Below are 18,998 nucleotides of genomic sequence, written 5' to 3'. Positions count from 1 at the left end.
AAAGACATGGAAATCTGGAGCTAGTAACAGCTTAGGGTGCCCACTAAGCTTATACCTGGTTCTTAGCCAACACTAGGCCCAGTTGTGTCTCAGATGGTACTGTCATCCCTGCTGTACATTCTGCAGTCACTTCTTTGTTTTGCTCTGAAGCAAAGGGCAGAGGCCAGCAGATACTGTTGAAGTGGTGTGCAGGAGGAGAAACTCAAACCACGTAAAAGGAGAACAGGGAAGCTGTCCCTGCCACTTGATTCTCCAGTGTTTTAGAGTTGGTATAGAAGTTTCATCCTGCCATCCCACATGGTAGGTGGCTCTCAGTAGCAGGCTACTCCTACTCTAAAGAATAAAACATAGCTTTACGCACATCAACATGAGAGAGGGATGAGACCATTCCTCAGAAACATTTCTGTGACAGTGTTTGTCCCTGCTTTTGTTTTGACTCTGTTTCTGCTGTGTCTTATGTGTCAGACACCTTTGAGTCTGATCCCTGAAATTCCCTCTGTGCAAGTGTCCAAGAGCCTCTTGCGCAAGGGAATCTGGAGCCTTTTGGAGGAGTAAAATATAGCCACAGCTGTAGTGTCATGGGAGACTTCTTTTGAAAGAACAGACCTGACTTTAAGAAGGGAGGGTATGTAGCTAAGCCAAATCTCATATTTAGAGAAAGACAATAAGCAAGACATGAATATAAATACTAAATACTCACTTGTGGTGCCATGCACCTGCAATTGATAATTTAAGAACAGTGACTTGTATAGAGATCGGGGATCCCAGTCATCTGCAAAAGTCTCCTTGTGATGTGTAATCACAAGTGTATATGTAATGTGACACCAAAGGCAGGTCTTGGCACATATAAATCCTAAACTTTCCATATAACAAAAGGTGGCAAAATGTGGAGGAAGAGAGGCATTAAACTAGAAAAATGAGCCACAACTGTGGCCCACTAACAGCTTACCCCATTGCTGAGCGTTGCACAAACACTGTCTGAGAAATGTGTTTTAGAGGAAAGCTGTTTCACAGCTTTATTGATTTTTGTAGAGGGTTCTTCCCATGTGCCAAGGGATGCAGTTTCATGGATATAAAGTTACTAAAACTTCAGTAGCAGATGAAAGAACTGCCTGGCACTAAATCACTTGTGGTGGGCATCTCATTTCTGTGGCTAGTTCTTGTTTTTTAAGTGACCCTTCCCTGTATTAGTAGGAGCCTTTGGTGTTCTTGATCTGAGTGGTGTTTTGGTGATTGTGTGGTCATTTTTTCCTGTACAGCCAGGTGTCTGGAGCCTTAGTTGGAGATTCTTCCATCACATAGACAGCCATAGGAAACAAAAAGAATATTTAGTGTTCCGTATCTCTCCAACATTTTAATTTACTTTCATTTCTTAAACACTGACCACTAACTTTTGTCACCACAACACAAACAGAAAGCCTACATACATAGGGAAAACCTGAGAGGACAAAAGACAGATATTCTCCTTTTTTAACAGCTTGTTAATGTAAGTGGTTTTGCACAGAAATGGGCACTCTTTGAGCAGCGTGGCCATGAAGCCTCCAATATGACAGATGATGGCATCACCATAATCTCCCATGTAACCTGTTGTGATCAACTGTTGTCAACACTTCAGTCAGTTTTCTAATTAAGTTAAGAAAGATGTGGAAAAAAACATGACTTTTGGGCAGGTAGTTTTTCAAACAGCTTTGGAGAGAAAGACCATTTGAGTTGTTCATACACTGCTCCTTTACTCTTGATTTAGTAGGCAGCTTAATTTGGGATCGAACACCTGAGTTTTTACTCCCTGTGAAGAGTAGAGCATGTCACCGAGGTTACTCACTTGGTCACTCTGAAGAGGTGTTAATAACTATTTAGCTGGAAAGGGCATGTTTGATTTGTGGAAAACACTGTAATAACAGACTGGGAGAGGAAAGCACCATTATCTTTAGGTGAAGATTGAATCAGTAGAGATTAAATATCTTGTACAACCAAATGGGGAAGATCTATTGATTTTGTTGAAAAAAACTAGTGAAAAAAAAAAAAAAGCCAACCAACCTGAAGAAGCTGACCAGCTGACCAAACAGCCCCGTCTTCCCATTCCTGTTCCTCCCTGGGACAGCTTCCCGAAGCAATGTGCTGGCATGGGCTGGAGGCTGGTTCCTGTCTCCTTTGAGTTGGTGAGAGGCTTGTTTCTGACTGTGGCCATAGCAGGGTGACCCCTTCTTCTCCTTTTGACCATATACTCAGAAAGAATCTTTGCACAAGTAATAATACTGCTGCTGTTATTTCTGATATTTGGAGGGCTGCTACTTCTGCACCAAACTTTGGGAGCTTGTTTGGGTTCTCTAATCTTAACATGATTTATTCTTCAATCCTGAAGGGTTCAATTAAGCAACTCACTCACACTTGTGTTGTACCTGCATTGTCCCAGGAGCCAGTCTACCTGGCTAGGAAACATCATAATCTGTTTAATGCTATACAAAATGAAGGATTGAAGAGTTTGAACCTCCTTTTATCATGAAAGCTCTGCTACCTGTGGTTCTTGCCATGTGATTCAGTGATTTTGCATTTTCATTTAAGAACAATGACCACAGAATTAAGCTGTCTGTTTGATCTCCATATTGAGATTCACTAATCGTTATGCTTTCTGTTTATTGCCAACTAATCTGGTGGTGTCTTTTTCCTTGATTTTTTAAAATTGGTTCTAACTTTCACTTTTGCTCTGTCCTCTCCTCCTTTAAATAGTTTTTCTTACCTCTTGCTGCAAGAATGTCTGAGGAGTCTTACTTTGAATCTAAAACAGAGGAGTCAAACAGTGCAGAGATGTCATGTCAGATCACAGCAACAAGTAACGGGGAGGTAGCTGGCATGAACCAAAGTCTGAAGGCCTTGATGATGACGGGCTTTGGGGATATCTTCTCTCTGAACCAAGCAGGATCTGTCCTGCGTTCTGGAATGCAGATAAACATGCAAGCCAAAAAGAATTCTTCTAAAACCACCTCTATGAGAAAAGGAAAGAAAATCAACATGGCTTTGGGTTTCAGTGAATTCGACTGGTCAGATGACGATGGTGATGATGATGATTATTTTGATGACACAGATGATAGCAGCGAATGAAATCAGTTATAGAGTTAAATTGAAATCGGTTTTAGCAAAGCAAACCAATAAAGTTATAGAACAAGAATCCTGTCAGTTTGGTCTGTTCAAATCCTGTAAAAGAAAAAGAGATGTTTTCCTGGCTGAGCATGTTTGTGTGTAGAAAGACATGTTGTTTTTGTTTAGATTGTGTTGACTTATTTCTGCTTTGATGAAATTTGGAATTAAACTTTCCAAAGTAATTGAGATTACTATTAAGAACCATGATTATATCTATAATTCTTGATGCCTGATTACAGAAACTATGGCTTGATAAACTTAAGATCTGAAAACATTGGGGGAAACTTCAATGCCTTTAATGCCATTAATGTACTTCAAATTTTTCTTTTGTGTTTTTTCTCATTTTCCTTACCCCTTTAATTGTCAATCACATGAATATATTTGTACTTCCAGATTTGCTATTCTCTACAATCCAATCTTTCTTGCTGTTGCAGTGAAGGGGTTTGCTGTGTTTCTAATTTAAAGCCTTTTTCAAGGCGGTTTTGTGAAAAGTCACAAATACATTTCTTGGGAGAAGGGAAGCTTGGTTGAGAGAAATAGAGGGGTTAGTTAAATATACAGGTTGAAAACTGAATAGCAGCAGAATCTAGATAATCCCTATTAGTAGATGATTTGTGTAAATGTTCTTTTTTCCCTCGCGTGTGTGTGCATGTGTATATAATTCACTCTAGCAAAGCGAATTGCAATCAGACCTCTGCATCTATTATCAGATATTGTGATCTAGAAGCTAATTTTCAGTTATGTTGATGTAAATCCAGGAAGCCTCATTAACTTTGATGGACTTATTCTTGTACCTGAGAGTAAAAATGGGTGTTAGCAAATTTTGATTCTGTTGCACCTCTTAAGCCCTGTGTGCTAGCTATCCTTGTGAAAGGACAAAGAGAAGTCACAATGATATTTCAGCTTGGGCCCTGCTACTGTGGCTTATGTGAAATTCTCAGTGATGGCAGTAATGTGAGAAATATTTACGAAGCTCTGAGTATCTATTTTTTGTAGCTAAATCACTTTTAAAGTATTGACACTGCTGTTATGACTTACCGTAAAACTCAGTGTGTAACAATCTGCTACAATAATTGCCTGCCAGGCACTTGTGTTGAGAGCAGTGAGTACGTTTCTCCTGATGACCCCTTCAACAGTGATGCAGGAGGAGGGAGGGAAACCAGCACAAACCACAAATGCAGGTTAGAAAGGAAGCTGATGTAAAATATTTGCCCAAAGAAGAAGGGCAGCATTTCAAAAGAAAAATGTTACTGTCTAGTTCAGCTGTAGTGGGGATAAGTCGTCAAAATCCCATTCTCAATTACTGGAGGGGTTTCTTTTATGAAAACTTCTGTTTTTGAGTGGCTTCTTTAATTATAGGCTTGTCTGTTACACAGCTCTAACCTACGTATTATGGTGAGTGTTTTTGTAGATAGCTTAGAGAAAAATAGATACATTAGATAACAGCAGGCCTGAAATCATTACATGTTCAGACAACAAAAGAGAAAGTTCTTTGAAGGAGTTTTCCCAGAGTGACGAGTGAGCACCTCTTCGGGATGTGAGAGGATTGTTTTATTCTTCAGCATCAGCACTGGTCTGGTAGCCTGTGAGGCGGCGAGCACTTCAGTCCAAGCTCTCTTGCTCTGCTCAGTTTTCACAGGACTAGTCCTTCCCAAATGCTCAGTTTCAGTAGGATATAATTCCTCATTTCCCCTCCTTCCTAATAGTTGCAAACCCAATGGCTTGAAGTTAACCCTCATGGATCAGGAAGCTTCTATCACGATAGAATCATAATTTAAATGATGTAATAAGCTTACTGTGTATCCCAGGGGGAACATGCTCCTTCAGCACAGATAGGGATGGCATTTTAGGTCCATCAAAGCAACCTGACTTTAGAGAGAACAAGGGACATTGAAGGGCAAAAAATGGAAATATAAGCAAATAGGCTATTTCCAGTGCAGATTTGTACTATTTTTGTAAGTCTATGTCTGCTAACACCCACTTGCCACATTGCACACAGGAGAATTTGATGTATTTCTGTAATCTGCACTTAAGACCTTATGATGTGTCATCGTGCATAGATCACTGTACCACATATGCAGTGTAGTGTTGTACAAGTTTAACTGAAAATGAAATTTGGTTCAATACATTTAGTGTTCAAAACTATGTCTGTATCTAGCACTGATGTTTTGCACTTTTTAGCATCTGACACTCTCAGAGCACTTTATACACATTTATATTTGTGTGGGTTTCTAATTGAATTTTTAAATCCACTCCTTAATCTTTACAGAATTAAAAATAGTCCTTAAGTAGTATGGCTTTCTTAGTTATAAAATGACAAGATTTAAGTCTCTTTACAAATTTTTGTGCTTATTACCCTCGTGTGTAACTTATTTCAGCAAAATATTGTCAGAATTTGGTAGCATCCTCATAGGAATTTCTACTATTTACTTAGTTCCAGTTCTTTTGTGAGAAAAAAAAATAAATTACTCTTCCCCATTCTTTCACCACGTGTTATTTTTCAAAGCAAATAAAGCTATATTAAGGAAAAAAATAAACTCATAAAACTTGCTTGTGTGTTCAGAGCAGCAAAGGTCTCTGAATTGTAGAGAAAGTTAAGGATAACATGACACATACGTACTGTTGGTGTGGTTCCCTCATGACAGTGTTATACTTAGGATATTGGCTCTGCTTATAAGAAAAGAATGGTATTGATTGCATTTTTACTTTCCTGTGATGGCTTTCATAACAGGTGTCTGCAGTTTACAAGCCAAAAATCATATGTGAGAATCAGCTGTGTTTTTTCTGCTCCTGTTATGCCCCTAGCTAGCTAAAGATTTTGGAAGTGTCTCTGTAGGGCCTGTATGTTGGTTGGAGGAGATCAAAATATTTCGTCTTCCACACCTGATTTTGCTCTGCAGTACAGCCTGGTCTATCTTCTGCCTATGTCAGCACCACAACAGTCCACTGCCACATGGTACCTTCCCATGCCTCATAGGCCTCTCAGCACAGTTGTCCCCACTGGGCATTTTGGGATCCCAGATTTCTCTACCTTCCCTAGTGCTCTGCAGGTATCTGCAGTAAAATAGTATTGCTGTAGTTGTCAGAGGTGGGATGCAAGAAGTGGGCCTGAACTTCTCATTTTTACCAAGCTGTTGTACTGCCAGCATTGACTTGGATGTGTGGCCCAAGAGAAGAATGGTGAGGACTGTCTTTTGGCTCGCTTAAAGATGCAGGGTGAGCTGGGACCAAGACAGGATGTCTTAACTCCCAACTTTTCCTTCAGCACTGGGGAAAAAAAAAATGGGGAGTAATTAACGGGGTGGAACTCTTGATCTGTTTGTTCTTGTGACCATCACACCAGTAATTCCTTGGAATAGCAAGTGTTCTAAGGTACGGTGTGTAGGTGTGCTGCATCCTCAGGCTGGTTGGATGCCTGGCTTGGAGTTTGTACCCTCTAGATTTGAAGGGCTTTTGGTATATGAGGTCTGGAGTAGCTCCTTGTCGCACAGTCGTATTCTTGACTTGTCATTTGTTTATTGTTTGAGCGGTTTTGTTAGGTGTTGACTCCCTCTCCATCTAGGTCTTAAAGCGGTTATTCTGAGTTAAATACATGTTGCAATAATGATTCATATTGCTATCAACAGTAGTGAGTCGGTAGTATGCATACAGCTATTCAGTATCCAGCAGAGTTACTGTGTGTCTTTAGTACTGTAGTTCCTTTTTCTGTAATCAGGCAGCTTTTACAGGTTTTTAATATGACCTCTAACTTGACAGAGGTTTTAACTACAGTCCTATGTAGAATGTTCAGGTAGAAAGATAAGTTCATTTAGTAATTTTCACAGCCCTTAAAATGCACTGGTAGGAATCTGGAGGAGAATCCTTTCCCTTTTCCCCCAGACTTCCAACTTAGTGTACACTGTAAAATCTGCACAGAGATTTCTGATGTGTGAAAATTAAATTTTAAAACTGTAGAACCAACAACCTTCTTTAAACATTTTATATTGTGTGCTAAAATATTCATAATGCCTTTCAAAGTCAGATATAGTCCACTGCATTTCTTGCTTTTGCACTACTGAAAAAGTTTTGTACTGAATAATTGAAATTGATGCTACTTACACTTCAAGTGTGAACAGATGAAATTTGAATAGAAAATATTTTCACAGTGTTAATTTTTTTCTCCCTTCTGAAAAAACAATGATGAGCGCAATGCCTGTGCCAAAACTCTTGTGCTGTAAACTGAATATATAATTTGTGTGGAACATGCGATGTTAACACTTCTGTGTGGTAAAACCTTGCAGCGTCAGTTACTCTCTTTATTGCACTTGACATATGATGTCTTGTTTTATTCACACTGTGGATTTGATTTTCCAGTGTAAAAACAAAGCAAACAACCAAAAAGAAACCATGCAATGTATTCAATTTCCTCAATTGGTGTCATAAACTTTCTTTTGATGTGAACTTTTTTCTTTGCTTCTCTTTGTTCCAAACTTCTATTTTGCAATAAACATTTTGACAGTAAATTTTATGCATCTGTGTCCCTGTGTAAAATGCTGATGTTTCAAGAGGTTCCTTGTTGTCTGCTGGTTTAAGTCATTTTTTATCTTACTTGGTGTGTGACATTTCTATTTCTTTTTTTTTTTTTTTTTTTTTCCTGAATTTTAAAATAATACAGAACATATTCTGCCTCTGGTTATATTTAAACATGGGAAAACCTGAAAAAAATTCATTGTGCAACCAAAAATACAATAATGGACTTCTGCAGTAAATGATTTAATCATACAAGTCATTCTACCAGGCTCCTCATGCAGCCCATTTGACTATTAAATACCCACAAAAGGCACACCCCACTGCCTTCATAAGGATCTTTGTGGTGACCACTTGACCTCCCTCGTGCTCAGGTGTTACCCCAGCATCACTTCTGCCCCACAGACTCCTGCACAGGCTGCAGGTAACTGTGGGCCTAGGGTATGCCTGACTAGCAGGAGGTTGAGAAGATTGTCTTTACTACACCATTTTTTCAGTCAAAAAGTCAGGAAGGTCTCATTTTATCTAGCAAGCACATCTTCCCATCTGCCACTTCACCGTGATGCTTTTGGTGCTGTCCACTTTGGGGAGGCAGTGGGCAAAGGGATGGGTGTGAGGGCCTGGTAGGTCCTTCTCACAGAGGCGTTTTCAACTGGTCTCATGGATGGTTTGTGCCCAACAAGGTTTGGCTGTGGTGGAGGTGGTGGAGCAGGAGGAAGAGGGTCTAAGGAGTCCTCAAGTCAGGCTGGGCATCAAGAAGTTGTGGTTACGGAGGCAAAGTCGAGGGGCATCGGGCAGCCAAAAGCACTTCAATGGGAGTTTCACATGGATACTACAAAAGGCATGGCTGGAAGTTGTGGGTGAATTACACTAGAGCCTGGTCTTGGTGCCTAGAGAGCCAGGGAGGTGCTCATGCTGGACCAGAACGGGCAGCCCTGCCCTGGGGATCGGTACTCAACTGGACGTAGGCAGGGTGAGGGCCTGCTGGGGAGGTATGCGTGGCCTGTGGTTGGGGGCCAGAGTGTTTGTGGGCCAGCAGAGCCCATAGGATGTAATCACACAAACCCCTGGAGGCTGGTGGGTAACTGAACTGGCTCTCTTTTGAGTCAATGTTACATACATCAACTAAGTTTGCAACTGCATTGTGACATTGAGCCTTTGGGAGATGCTGAGTGTCCAAATGCATACATACAAATTAATGTTAACCCTTTATCCAAATAAAAATGTAAAGAAGGTGAAGCCTGGGGTAGCATATTCCTGAGTGAGTAAAACAGAAATCAGTATTGCAGTGAGGTCTTCTGTGTCAGCTTTCACATCATCCCAGAATTTCACATCCATCCTCCTGTGCATCTTCGTGGTGTCCTTTATGCTTCAGGAGTTAACGGCGTTGTGCATACAGCATATGTACCATGCATGGGCTGCAACCCTGGAGGGGCTGGGGATCCGACACTCACAGAGCCTCAGGCGAGGAGTTACGAAGTGTTGGCAGAAACCAAAGGAGAATTGTCCTTGTGGGATGACTAGCTACAGTGGCTTGACTCCGAGTTCTGCTTTCACTACTGATTAGTGGCAGCTTTACTTCCATCTGCAGAAAGTACCTGGTGTTCTGGAGAGTGTCATAATCACAGCATTATTTTCATTGCAGAAATCAGATGGTATCAAATGTGTAACAAAAGCAAAAGCCTTCCTGTAGCATCAGAAACCAGAGGCAAGATAGCTGGAGAGTCAGCCTGTGATCGGTCTGAATTGAAGGGCTCAGGCTGTCAGCCATGCGAAGGGCTCTCAGTATGGGAGTCACAGTCCAACAGCCTCCCCTTCGCAGGAGAAAAGGAACCAAGTAAAATTGTCTACGGGAGTGAAATTTGGGTGGAGGGGAGAAAAATAGTCAGACGGTTTTCTTTTCAATCCGTATCTCTCACACAGTTGCTGCCCTCCTTTGATATTTGTGCATGGACTGAAGAAGATGTGGTGAGTATCTTGTGCTAACGCGGCCAGCGTTGCGCTGCTGGAGCTCTCTAGCAAATTGCAGTGGGTATGGAGGGAATGCAAGTCAGATTAGAGTATCTGGGTGAGATTGTGCTGCTAGTTGCTTGGGGAAACTTGTGTCCCAGAAAAGCTTTAAAATGACCATGGATAAATTAAGTATTTAAGTGACCTTGATAAAACAGCCACGTTCTTCAATGCCCAGAAAATTTGTGCTGTGAGTTTTCAGCAGCCAGCACTGAATTCCTAAACAATCATTAAGGAAACATGGAAGTGCTGCAAGAAGATCTAAGCAAGACTTGTCCTGGAGAAGACAAAATGGGTTTGGAGGTTTCCATGTTGCTTGGATGGAAATTAACTGAGCGTTAAGGGCTTTAATGGGGTGTAGCCTTCTTTTTACTCTCTTGTTCAGTTAAATTGCCTAATACCCTATCTAGCACTCTCCTTGTGTGTGGTACAACATGAGGTTGTTCAGCTAAGGCTTACAAAAAGATTGCAATGCCAGACCAAAAGTGAAAATAGCCCTGGCTACTGCTAAGGGCTTAACTTTGGCCCTTTTATCAAATGACAGATTGATAAACTTTGCCTCGGTCCTGTTGTTCCTCATAAAAATAAATTAAGGAACATGGTTGCAAAGTAGAAGGCAGTTAAAAAAATGTAATCACTGATGTTGGAGAATCTTGAGTCCTTTAACCCAAAATAAATATTTTTAAAATTATTTTTAAAAAGGAATGATTATACTTGTATGCTCCAGATAACTGTAGTATAAAATTTTGCTGATGTGAACTTCAAAATTGATTAATTTTTTTTTGCAGTTTTTGTGGATGCAACAACTTACTAGAAAAGGTAAAAGCTATTCATGTGTACCTTCCTGTTCATATTCATGAATATAAATACCTTTGTTTATATTTTCCTCCCCTCAATGGAAAGCCCTGTGGATTTCTGAATAACCTCTCTTATCTTAAGGCGATGCTTCTGGTGAAATGAGTGTATATGCTAGATTGTTTAAGGAACATCATATCACTGGGAAACGATTGCTTCTACTAGAAGAAGAAGATTTAAAGGACATGGGAATTGTTGCCAGAGGACACATCATCCATTTAAAGGTATCTACTAGTATATGTTGAAAGTTAGAGTAAATTATAGTGTAAATATTCAGACGTATTCTACAGTTTTACAGTGATACTAATTAAACAAACAAACAAAAAAGTTATAAAGCAAAATAGCTTGTTTGGTACAAAAAACAAACAAAAAAAATAACAACAGATAACAACAGAGTTACAGATTTATATGGCTCTGGAACCCAAAGCCACCTGAACATTTTATGAGGTGTAAAAATGTGCCATGATCTTCATGCTCCTCCACATTTCTTAGTTTTGTTTGGGGCAGGACAAACCGTTCTGCTGGGGGTTTGTCTCTGGGGGCCATTTACCCAGAAGAAAGCTTTGGGCACTCTATCTTCAGAGAGTGCTCCCTAAGATTTCTCCTCAGCTAAGAGAAGATCAGATATTGAAAAATTATTTGAATCTAAATCTCCGAACTTCTCCACTTTCACATCTTGCCTTTAACTTAAAACCTACTTTGACCAACAGAACTCCCTTAGACAACTTTTAAGCTGGTTGATTGACAACTAAGTTGCTTTGCTCTTAAGGCTTAGTTTCATGTTTTTCTGAATATCTAATGTTTGCAACGAATTTAGAAAGCTGTAGTCTGGAAAACGTGATCACAGCAGCAGTAACAGTGTTAATACTGTAGCCACAGGAGATAGGTTTCCTGGCAGTCAGCTTTGGAAAAAGATTTCGCTAAAAGCAGCGTCTGGGATTCTGTTGGGTCTCAATGACTTTACCACAATTTACTAGTAAAGAGATACTTCTATCCTAATTGCTAATCCTGCAAATTTAGCTTCATCTCTGTAAGTCACAGAGATTTATTCCCCTTTTGCTCATCAGCTGTTTTTCCATAGCACACACTATTACTGATATCTTTAATTTACATTTCCTACAGGGAAAATTATTGAAACTTAATAAAGTCAATAATGCCCAGAATGAAAGATTTCAGCTTCCTGGGTTGACTGAGCATAAATAAAAACAACCAAAACAACCCCCCAAACATCTCTTTTTCTGATTAAGCAGGTCTGACTCTGAATGTGAAATGGGGTCAATCTAGCGAGACAGTTTCCAGAGCAGAGCTGTATTTTAAACTGCTCTCACATGCCCTAATGTATCTACAATGAAAAGCACAGTGTATGCTGAACTGCCCTGTTGTTTGTGCTGGTATTTGTGGTATTAATACAATACTGAATAATGCTCATCTGATTTTGTTGTGTTCTTTTTTTTATAGACTGCGATTGAGAAGCTAACCCACGACTACCTAAATCTGTTTCATTTTCCACCATTAATTAAGGTAAGTCTGATTGTTTATATAAGAAGTGCTTCTCATGTTGGTACAAATATTTTACTGTTCTCATGTCTCAACTTTCCTGCCGTTGGCTGGAGGGTGAGGCAGCCTCTCACATAGTGGGTCCGTCACTGCTTTGACAAATGCGGAGGGTCAACAGCAGCAATGCGTCTCATCAGAATAAGTGGTATAATACTAGAAGTTGTTTTCAATGAGGCTCCAAGATTTTGTCATGGAACCAGTGCTTCTAAATTAGAAGTCTGCTGGTTGCAATTCCTTTGCTATCATTAATCAGAAATTACTTCTAAGAGCCATTCCCTTGAACAAGTCCTGCTGACTGCTCACCTCCAAAGAAAGGCAGACCTCTGAGGAATGAGCCCATCATTCCTCGGTTTATTGACGTTGCAAGGGAGAAGAATTATTTGTAATGTCTGGCTAGCCATGTGCTAACCTGTTGGTTTTCTGATCTCCCTAACAAGAGCTATGGCAAAGGGAGGGAATGTTTGGGAACTTCAGGGTTGCTGGAGCAGATATTTGCCTGATTTAATTCTGGGAGCTAATCAAGCAATTCTAGATTCCGGAGCCAAAAGGAGCATTTTTAGTCATAATTTATTGCAAGGTGATAGAGTGAAATCCACTTAAAGCAAATTTACATAAAGTGAAACACTGTTCCCAGAAGGGGAAAATGAAAGCCTGGACGTCGCTGCCATGCCGTGCTGGCTGTAATTCCAGTGAAGGTGGCCACCATGGCATTATGCTGCCGAGGAGCAGCTTGATGAGGAGCAGGGACCACCCAGCACCTCCCAGGTGTGATAGGGGCAGAGTGGTGGCTTCTCATGCTACCTGGCAGGCTTGTAATGCTAGAAAGGCAAACCCCTGCTCCCACAAAAGGCTTTGTTTCTGCTTCCTGGACGTCTGGGGTAGGCATGAGCTCTCACTTTACCTTGTTTTGGCAGGACTCTGCAGGTGATGCTGAAGAAAACATAGAGAAAGTAGTGAATCTCGAACTTGTTTTTGGCTACCACTTAAAGCCAGGAAATGGTCCAAAGGTAAGCTGGGCATATTGGATCAGCTTGGCTATCTTTTTAGTTACTAACCAGGGTGTCCCGTTTCTTCTGGATGCAAAAAAATCACCTGCTGCAAGAGGCTTCTTGTGTGGTAATATGCTGATCAAGGTAGCAAGTAGGGCTGAGCCAGTGATGGGCAAGCATGCCTGAGAGTGAGCTAGGAAGAGCATAGTGCTGCAGAAAGCTTTGAGTGAAAGCTTTTGTTTCCTCATGAACAATTTTTCTAACTGTCATTTTTGTAATTCGGGCTTTGGCTTTGTTCCCTGTATCCCAGCGGGTGTGCAGTAACAATCCATTTAAGCAGAAGAGCCTGTTGCAAATGGAGGAGGTTAATGCTGAGGGACAGTTGGGCGATGGCACATGCCTGATGTCAATGGACGTGCATTAGTTTTGTCTTGGCAGAAAGGTGGTGTCTTGTTCTGTGACCAGGAAGAGAGGAAAATGCGTGGCATGCTTAGCTGCTGGCTGGGGAGATCCCACTGCTGCCTCTCTTCCCTCACAGCCCCAGGCAAGGTGCAGCCCACTGCAGACAGCAAAACTTCTGTGCAGGGGTCCAGCATGCCATATCCATACAAAACCCTAGCTCCATGCCATGTTGGTTCAAGTACCTCTCATTGCACCCTGTGTAAGGGGAGTGTTGACAACCCCAGATGTTCCCGCAAAGCATTTCCACCATGTCCTCGAAAGTGAGGATTATCCTGTGCCTTTCATTTTCTTTATCCAGCCTGCCACAGACTCTGAGTTCAAGGGTTTTAGAATTAATCATCTATGTGGAAACGGTGTGCAAAGCATTTCTGAGTTAGAGTCAGGGGTTGTGACAGCAGGATTTGTTTCCTTTTGTATGTGACAAATCTGCATTGTGTGTCCATCCCAAACTTGTGGGTGGCTGACTTTCATCTTGTGTTATCTGACTGCTTTGCTTTCAGGGCATATTGTTTGCAGAAGTCTCTTGATTTCTGTACTTGGTGGTGCTTGCAGAGAAAGCATTTAGGTTTGTACTTAGTAGGAACTTGGACTCGTACTGATATCATTTCATCAATTTGAAAAAAGCATTTTGCTTTTTGTCTGAGATTTCCTTTTTTTGTTTGTTTCTTTTATCTTAAGTACGTTTTTTCCTATGACAATTTTCTTTATCACTATGTGAATGACTTAGACTTTGTCAGTGTTCTTGAATGCATGTACCTTATGATTCTTTACCGCTGCTGTTATGTAGGTGTCCATCTTTCCCTCCCATGTGCAACTCCACCAGAAGCAAAAAGGGCATGCAGTACCTTATGTCTCCCTTGTATTTCCAATAGGAGCTGTGAGCCTTAGCACAGGAGGGTGGGCAGTCTGCCCCAGGAAGCAACAAGAGGAGGAGAACAGACCTCTGAGAGTTTTAGAGAAATTCAGGTAGCAGTCATGCCTACTGAGTTTGAGTACAAGCAGCTATTTCAGCTGTGATAGCAAAATTTGTACATGAAGCAGTGTTCCAAATTCTATGGGACAGAAGCTAAATTGTTAATAGAGAATGGGGCTAGGTGATGGTGTTTTTTTTTTGCAGGTTTCTGAAAGCCCAGATGCCCCGGAAGGAGGGCACTTTTTTCAGTTGTTATTTTGTGTTTGCTTTCTTTTGGTCCTGCCTTCCCCAGGGCCTCCTTATTGGAGCTCTCTCTGCTCCCTGTGCAGTTCTGCCCCTTCCCAAGGAAGCAGCTCTCCTGTGCACTGGCATCCACCCAGCTCGGTGATGCCGTCCATGTTGCAGCTCCAGGGAGTGTGCTGTTCGTCACCTGAGGTTCTCTGAGCTGCAAACTTCTTTCCAGGGTCTGTTTAAAAACCCATGCCTGTCTTAGATGTTGAAGTGAAGCCAGTTTTTAAAAGTTTTTAAAAGCAACCAAGCGACCTTTCAGGCAGGCTGCTATGGCCACTGCGAGCAAGGTAGTTTGAGTAAGCAGCACATTAAATGTAACACTAACAAAGCATGCTGTAGTACATAGAATATATACAATTTGGCTGCCTTGGTTCTTTGAAAATCCCTGGATACAATCTTCTAGCTCCCCTAGAGGCTGCTTTAGAGTAACTACTGCTGCCATCACCCAGATTTGTGGTGAAATGGAGATACTGAGGATACCAGTATCATGATTGAAGGGTTTCAATTTCTTTTACTGTCCCATTTTTTATAAGAGCGGTGCCTGTTCCTGTAAAACTAGGTCAGCAGAAACACTTGGGATCATACCTTCCACCATCTTTGCAGCTAAAAAGCTGGCCTACATCAATTTAAAAATAATTTTCTCGAAGGAACTTTGCCCTAATCATCCCCTGTAACGGGCTGCCTACCTAAGAAGCATTTTTCCTGTTTCAGCCATGAGTAAAAAGTGGCAATAAGCTCAAATCTGGGTTACAAGTGGAGGATGTGTGTTCCCCAGGTAAAGTGTGGACTGCTAGAGCTGTGTGTACCAGGAGAGGTTGTTCAGCTCAGCTGGAGTGGGTGCAGCAAGCAGGAAGGGGGCTATGCAGGGGAGTGGCTGGTGCTGGGGGTGTTTCTCCCCTTGCTGGCTCTGCCCTATTCCCCTGGGCTGAGCACGCAAGTCATTGTAGGCTAAAGGAAACACTGACTTCCCAGTATGCAACTTTACCATCTGCAGATTTGTTATCTAATTTAAACTGCATCTGCTAGTGGGATTATGTTGGTTTCCACTAGCTGATAGATGCAGTCATTTCATTACAGTTTCCTTCCCTTTTTAGCTGCATCTTTGGAGGTGATGAAAGCTTGGTTGACCTTTGTGCTCTCTGAATGCATCAGGAGTGAGTGCTGCAAAGCTAACCTGGTTTTTAGAGGTTTCTCTTCCAACTCTTGTAGTTCAAGTTATGTGGTTACTTCCATTTACTTCCTTTTAATGACCTTTCCATACACAGTTCCTGCTGAGCTGAAAGGTGATAGCTTTAGGCATTTTGTAAGAATTTTTATTCCACAAATTAAAAAAAAAAGGGGGGGACCAATTAACTCCAAGATGCCAAAGAGGGTAAAAAACAAACCCTGGCAATTGTGGCTTGAGCTGATTCGCAGAACTGCAGAGGGAATTTTCAATGGCTTTCTCATCCTAGGTGGCTCATTAAAATTTCCCAATCAGGGAAAGGTGTCTGAGCTGTGTCGGCTCCACACTGATGAATCATCCAACCTTAAGAAGGATGGTTCACAGTCTCTTTGTCTCCTGTTGATGCATTCTTTATTTTTGGTCCTCAGAAAGGCAGATTTCACCATGCCTTTGAATGTTTTCATTTTTACTGAGTGTGGCACAATCTGACCTACATCCAAACACAAAGCCTTGAAGTTGGCTCACCATTTTTGCCTTATTTTTCCCCTCTCCCTCCATTTGACAAGGTAAGGAGCAGAACCTCATCAAAACATCCGCTGTGTGAACTATTTTCTAGCCTCAAATATCCAGATGGGGATATATTTTAATGCTGTTTGATGCTGCTATTTAAATGTGTAGTGCAAAAGTGCATATAATATTAAAGCTACTTCATAGAGAAGTTTTGACCAACTCTTCCTGTGGAGAAACATGGACTGGCAAAATGTGGCACTACCGGACAAAACAGTACTAAAATAGTTGTATCTGGCCTGTAATTTCAAGTGTTTGAGGCCACTTCTACTGCTTCTTCCTTGCCACCCACCCACCGTGCTGATACTGATAAAACCCTTATTTACTTTCTTTAAACTAATTCCTAGTTCAGACAGATGAGGTATAATGTCACTGGTTTAGTTTGCTGCGGTACTTGGCACATTACAAACCCGATAAAAGTAAAGCAGTGGTCTAGGTCAAAAATTTTAAATTTCAGATTTGTTATTTTTCAGTTGTATCCTACTGTCTTTATCTGACCCATCCTTCTCAAGATACTTGCAAGTAGCTTGACTTTCTAGTGTGGGATTATTTAACCTTACCTCAAAAGCTCATCACCCAGAGCCTGTCTCATTAAACCTCAGGGCACTCAATACTAAAGGCTGAGTCAGTGCAAGCAGCACAGTGGCCGTGTTTGTGTGCCATTCTCATAGGTTTGCTCAGACTCTAATAAGTAGTCAGTAAAGTGGTAAATACTTTCTTAAGAAAAATAAAACAAAACAAAACAAACAAAAAAACCTATACTGTAAAATAATGCCACAGCCATATTTAAACATAACCATCAAGAGTAACTGCTGTTAATGCAGTCCGCCGGCAGTGGATCAGTGGCAGTGGCAGACATTTAATGCGGGCTGCCTGAGCTCCTTGTGCGTTCTTTCGGAGGGCTTTCCTGGGTCAGGCTGTGTCTGCACGAGGGCACACATGGAGGCCCCCATGTCGGTGGGGCCACTGTGCCTGCTCTGCTCTGGCATGTTTCCCCCTGTGCTAAGTGGGAAGTGCCCCGCAGGAGTACAGGGCTGGAAGTGATGGCTCCTGCATGGTGGTCACCAAAGGGCCCTGTGTTTTCCACACATCCACATCCGAAGTCCAGCCACATGGCTACCTGAGGGCACAGCACAGTGTGTTGGCAGTGCTGGCGGCGTGCACAGGAGGAGGAAGGCCCCGCGCCTCCTCAGGCCAGCTGCCAGCCTGCCGCGGCCTGTTGCCTGGCCAAGGAGCAAGGGCTCCGGCTTTCTGGGAGGCTGAGCTGGCAACATAAACGCATCTTCTGCTCGCTTTGTTTCTTTACGTTAAGAGCGTCTCTCTCGCAAAGCCTCTCCTCCGCCCCTGTTTTTCTCTTCCTCACGAGTGAAACAAAACCGGCGGCGGAGCCACCTTGTCTTGCTGGAGCCTGGCTGACAACAGCCTGCCCTGACCTGAGACACGAGCCATTGTTAAGGGTATAACACATTTACATATTTTGCAATAAAACATCAGTTATTTGCATTACTGTGTCAAGTTTTATTTGATTCTTTCACCTAAAAATGACTCATTTTCCTTTCTTGTATTTTAAAAACCAACTACTCTAAGCTTGTTTGAGAATAATCAAAAATTGCCCATTTAGCTAGAAGTCATTTTCTTTTCAAAAGGCAAATGTTATTTAATCTTTCAGCTGTTCATTGTGCCATCATAAATACTTTCTTTTCAGCACAGTTGTGGGGACTGAAATGAGCCCACTAATTGCCTCCCATTTCGACTGACATGTGGTGGTTTAGTGGAAAGAGAACACAGCGGGGAGAAGGAAATAGGAGGCTGAGAAAATGAGAGCTAATTATTTTCACTGCCTCATGTCAGGCTCTGTGTCAGCCTTGTTTTTACAAACTGGAAGGTTTAGCACTAAATAAAACAAACTGGCGTCATGTTTTTATATACTGGCAGTGTCATGGAAGCAGCTGCACATCTCAAAGACAATATAATGCCTGCATTCGCATGGACACCATCTGACAGCCACTGTGAGCCACTGCTAATGAGGATATCACAGTGGTGCCAAGTGAAAGGTGCTGAATTATGTATGATTCTTCATCAGTGCAGCAATAGTCCTGTACATCATTATGAGACATTGTTTTGCTGAAGAGATTAAAACATTCTTAGTTCCAGACCCTGCAACCTATACACGCTACAAGAGGTTATTAATGGAATTTTTAGGGAGAGTTTCTTGTGGATTTCTTTTTGGTTAAAAATATCTCATGGGACAAAGCCGTGGTGGGTCATGACACTATATATATAAAGAAGAGAAGCAAATTAACCGTAATTGTGTTATCTTCCTTTAAATCCAGAATAATAAAATATAGTGTAGCAGGGTGATACATAATGATAAATAACCCAAGTGCTGTCACTAGATGTTCAACTCTAATGCCTTTAAAACAGCAGGTTTCAGCAGCTGAGATAGATAATAGCTAAGAATGTAAAGGAGCTTCTGGGGACCTAAATAATCAACATGCTACTACTTTTAGTACCAGCATGACCAACATTTTTTTTTTCATATTTG

The 18,998-nt window shown here is 41.5% G+C and overlaps 1 protein-coding gene across 4 annotated transcripts in view; it reads left to right on the top strand.

Moving 5' to 3' along the window:
- Positions 1-18,998, top strand: part of MAP3K20 (mitogen-activated protein kinase kinase kinase 20) — an 86,764-nt gene that overhangs the window by 64,207 nt on the left and 3,559 nt on the right. For 2 of the 4 annotated variants that reach the window (XM_084523589.1, XM_084523588.1), the window contains exons 12-16: positions 9,568-9,612; positions 10,443-10,473; positions 10,594-10,733; positions 11,968-12,030; positions 12,981-13,073. In XM_084523589.1, coding sequence (XP_084379715.1) covers positions 9,568-9,612; positions 10,443-10,473; positions 10,594-10,733; positions 11,968-12,030; positions 12,981-13,073 — 372 coding nt within the window. Of the gene's footprint in view, positions 1-2,727; positions 7,641-9,567; positions 9,613-10,442; positions 10,474-10,593; positions 10,734-11,967; positions 12,031-12,980; positions 13,074-18,998 lie in introns of those variants that run through there. The other 2 variants (XM_084523590.1, XM_084523591.1) reach the window with 1 other exon arrangement.

The sequence above is a fragment of the Aythya ferina genome, assembly GCF_964211825.1.
Source record: "Aythya ferina genome assembly, chromosome: 6".
NCBI lineage: Eukaryota > Metazoa > Chordata > Aves > Anseriformes > Anatidae > Aythya > Aythya ferina.
Note: the sequence above shows the minus strand (reverse complement) of the source record. Positions and strands in the feature narration are given on the sequence as shown.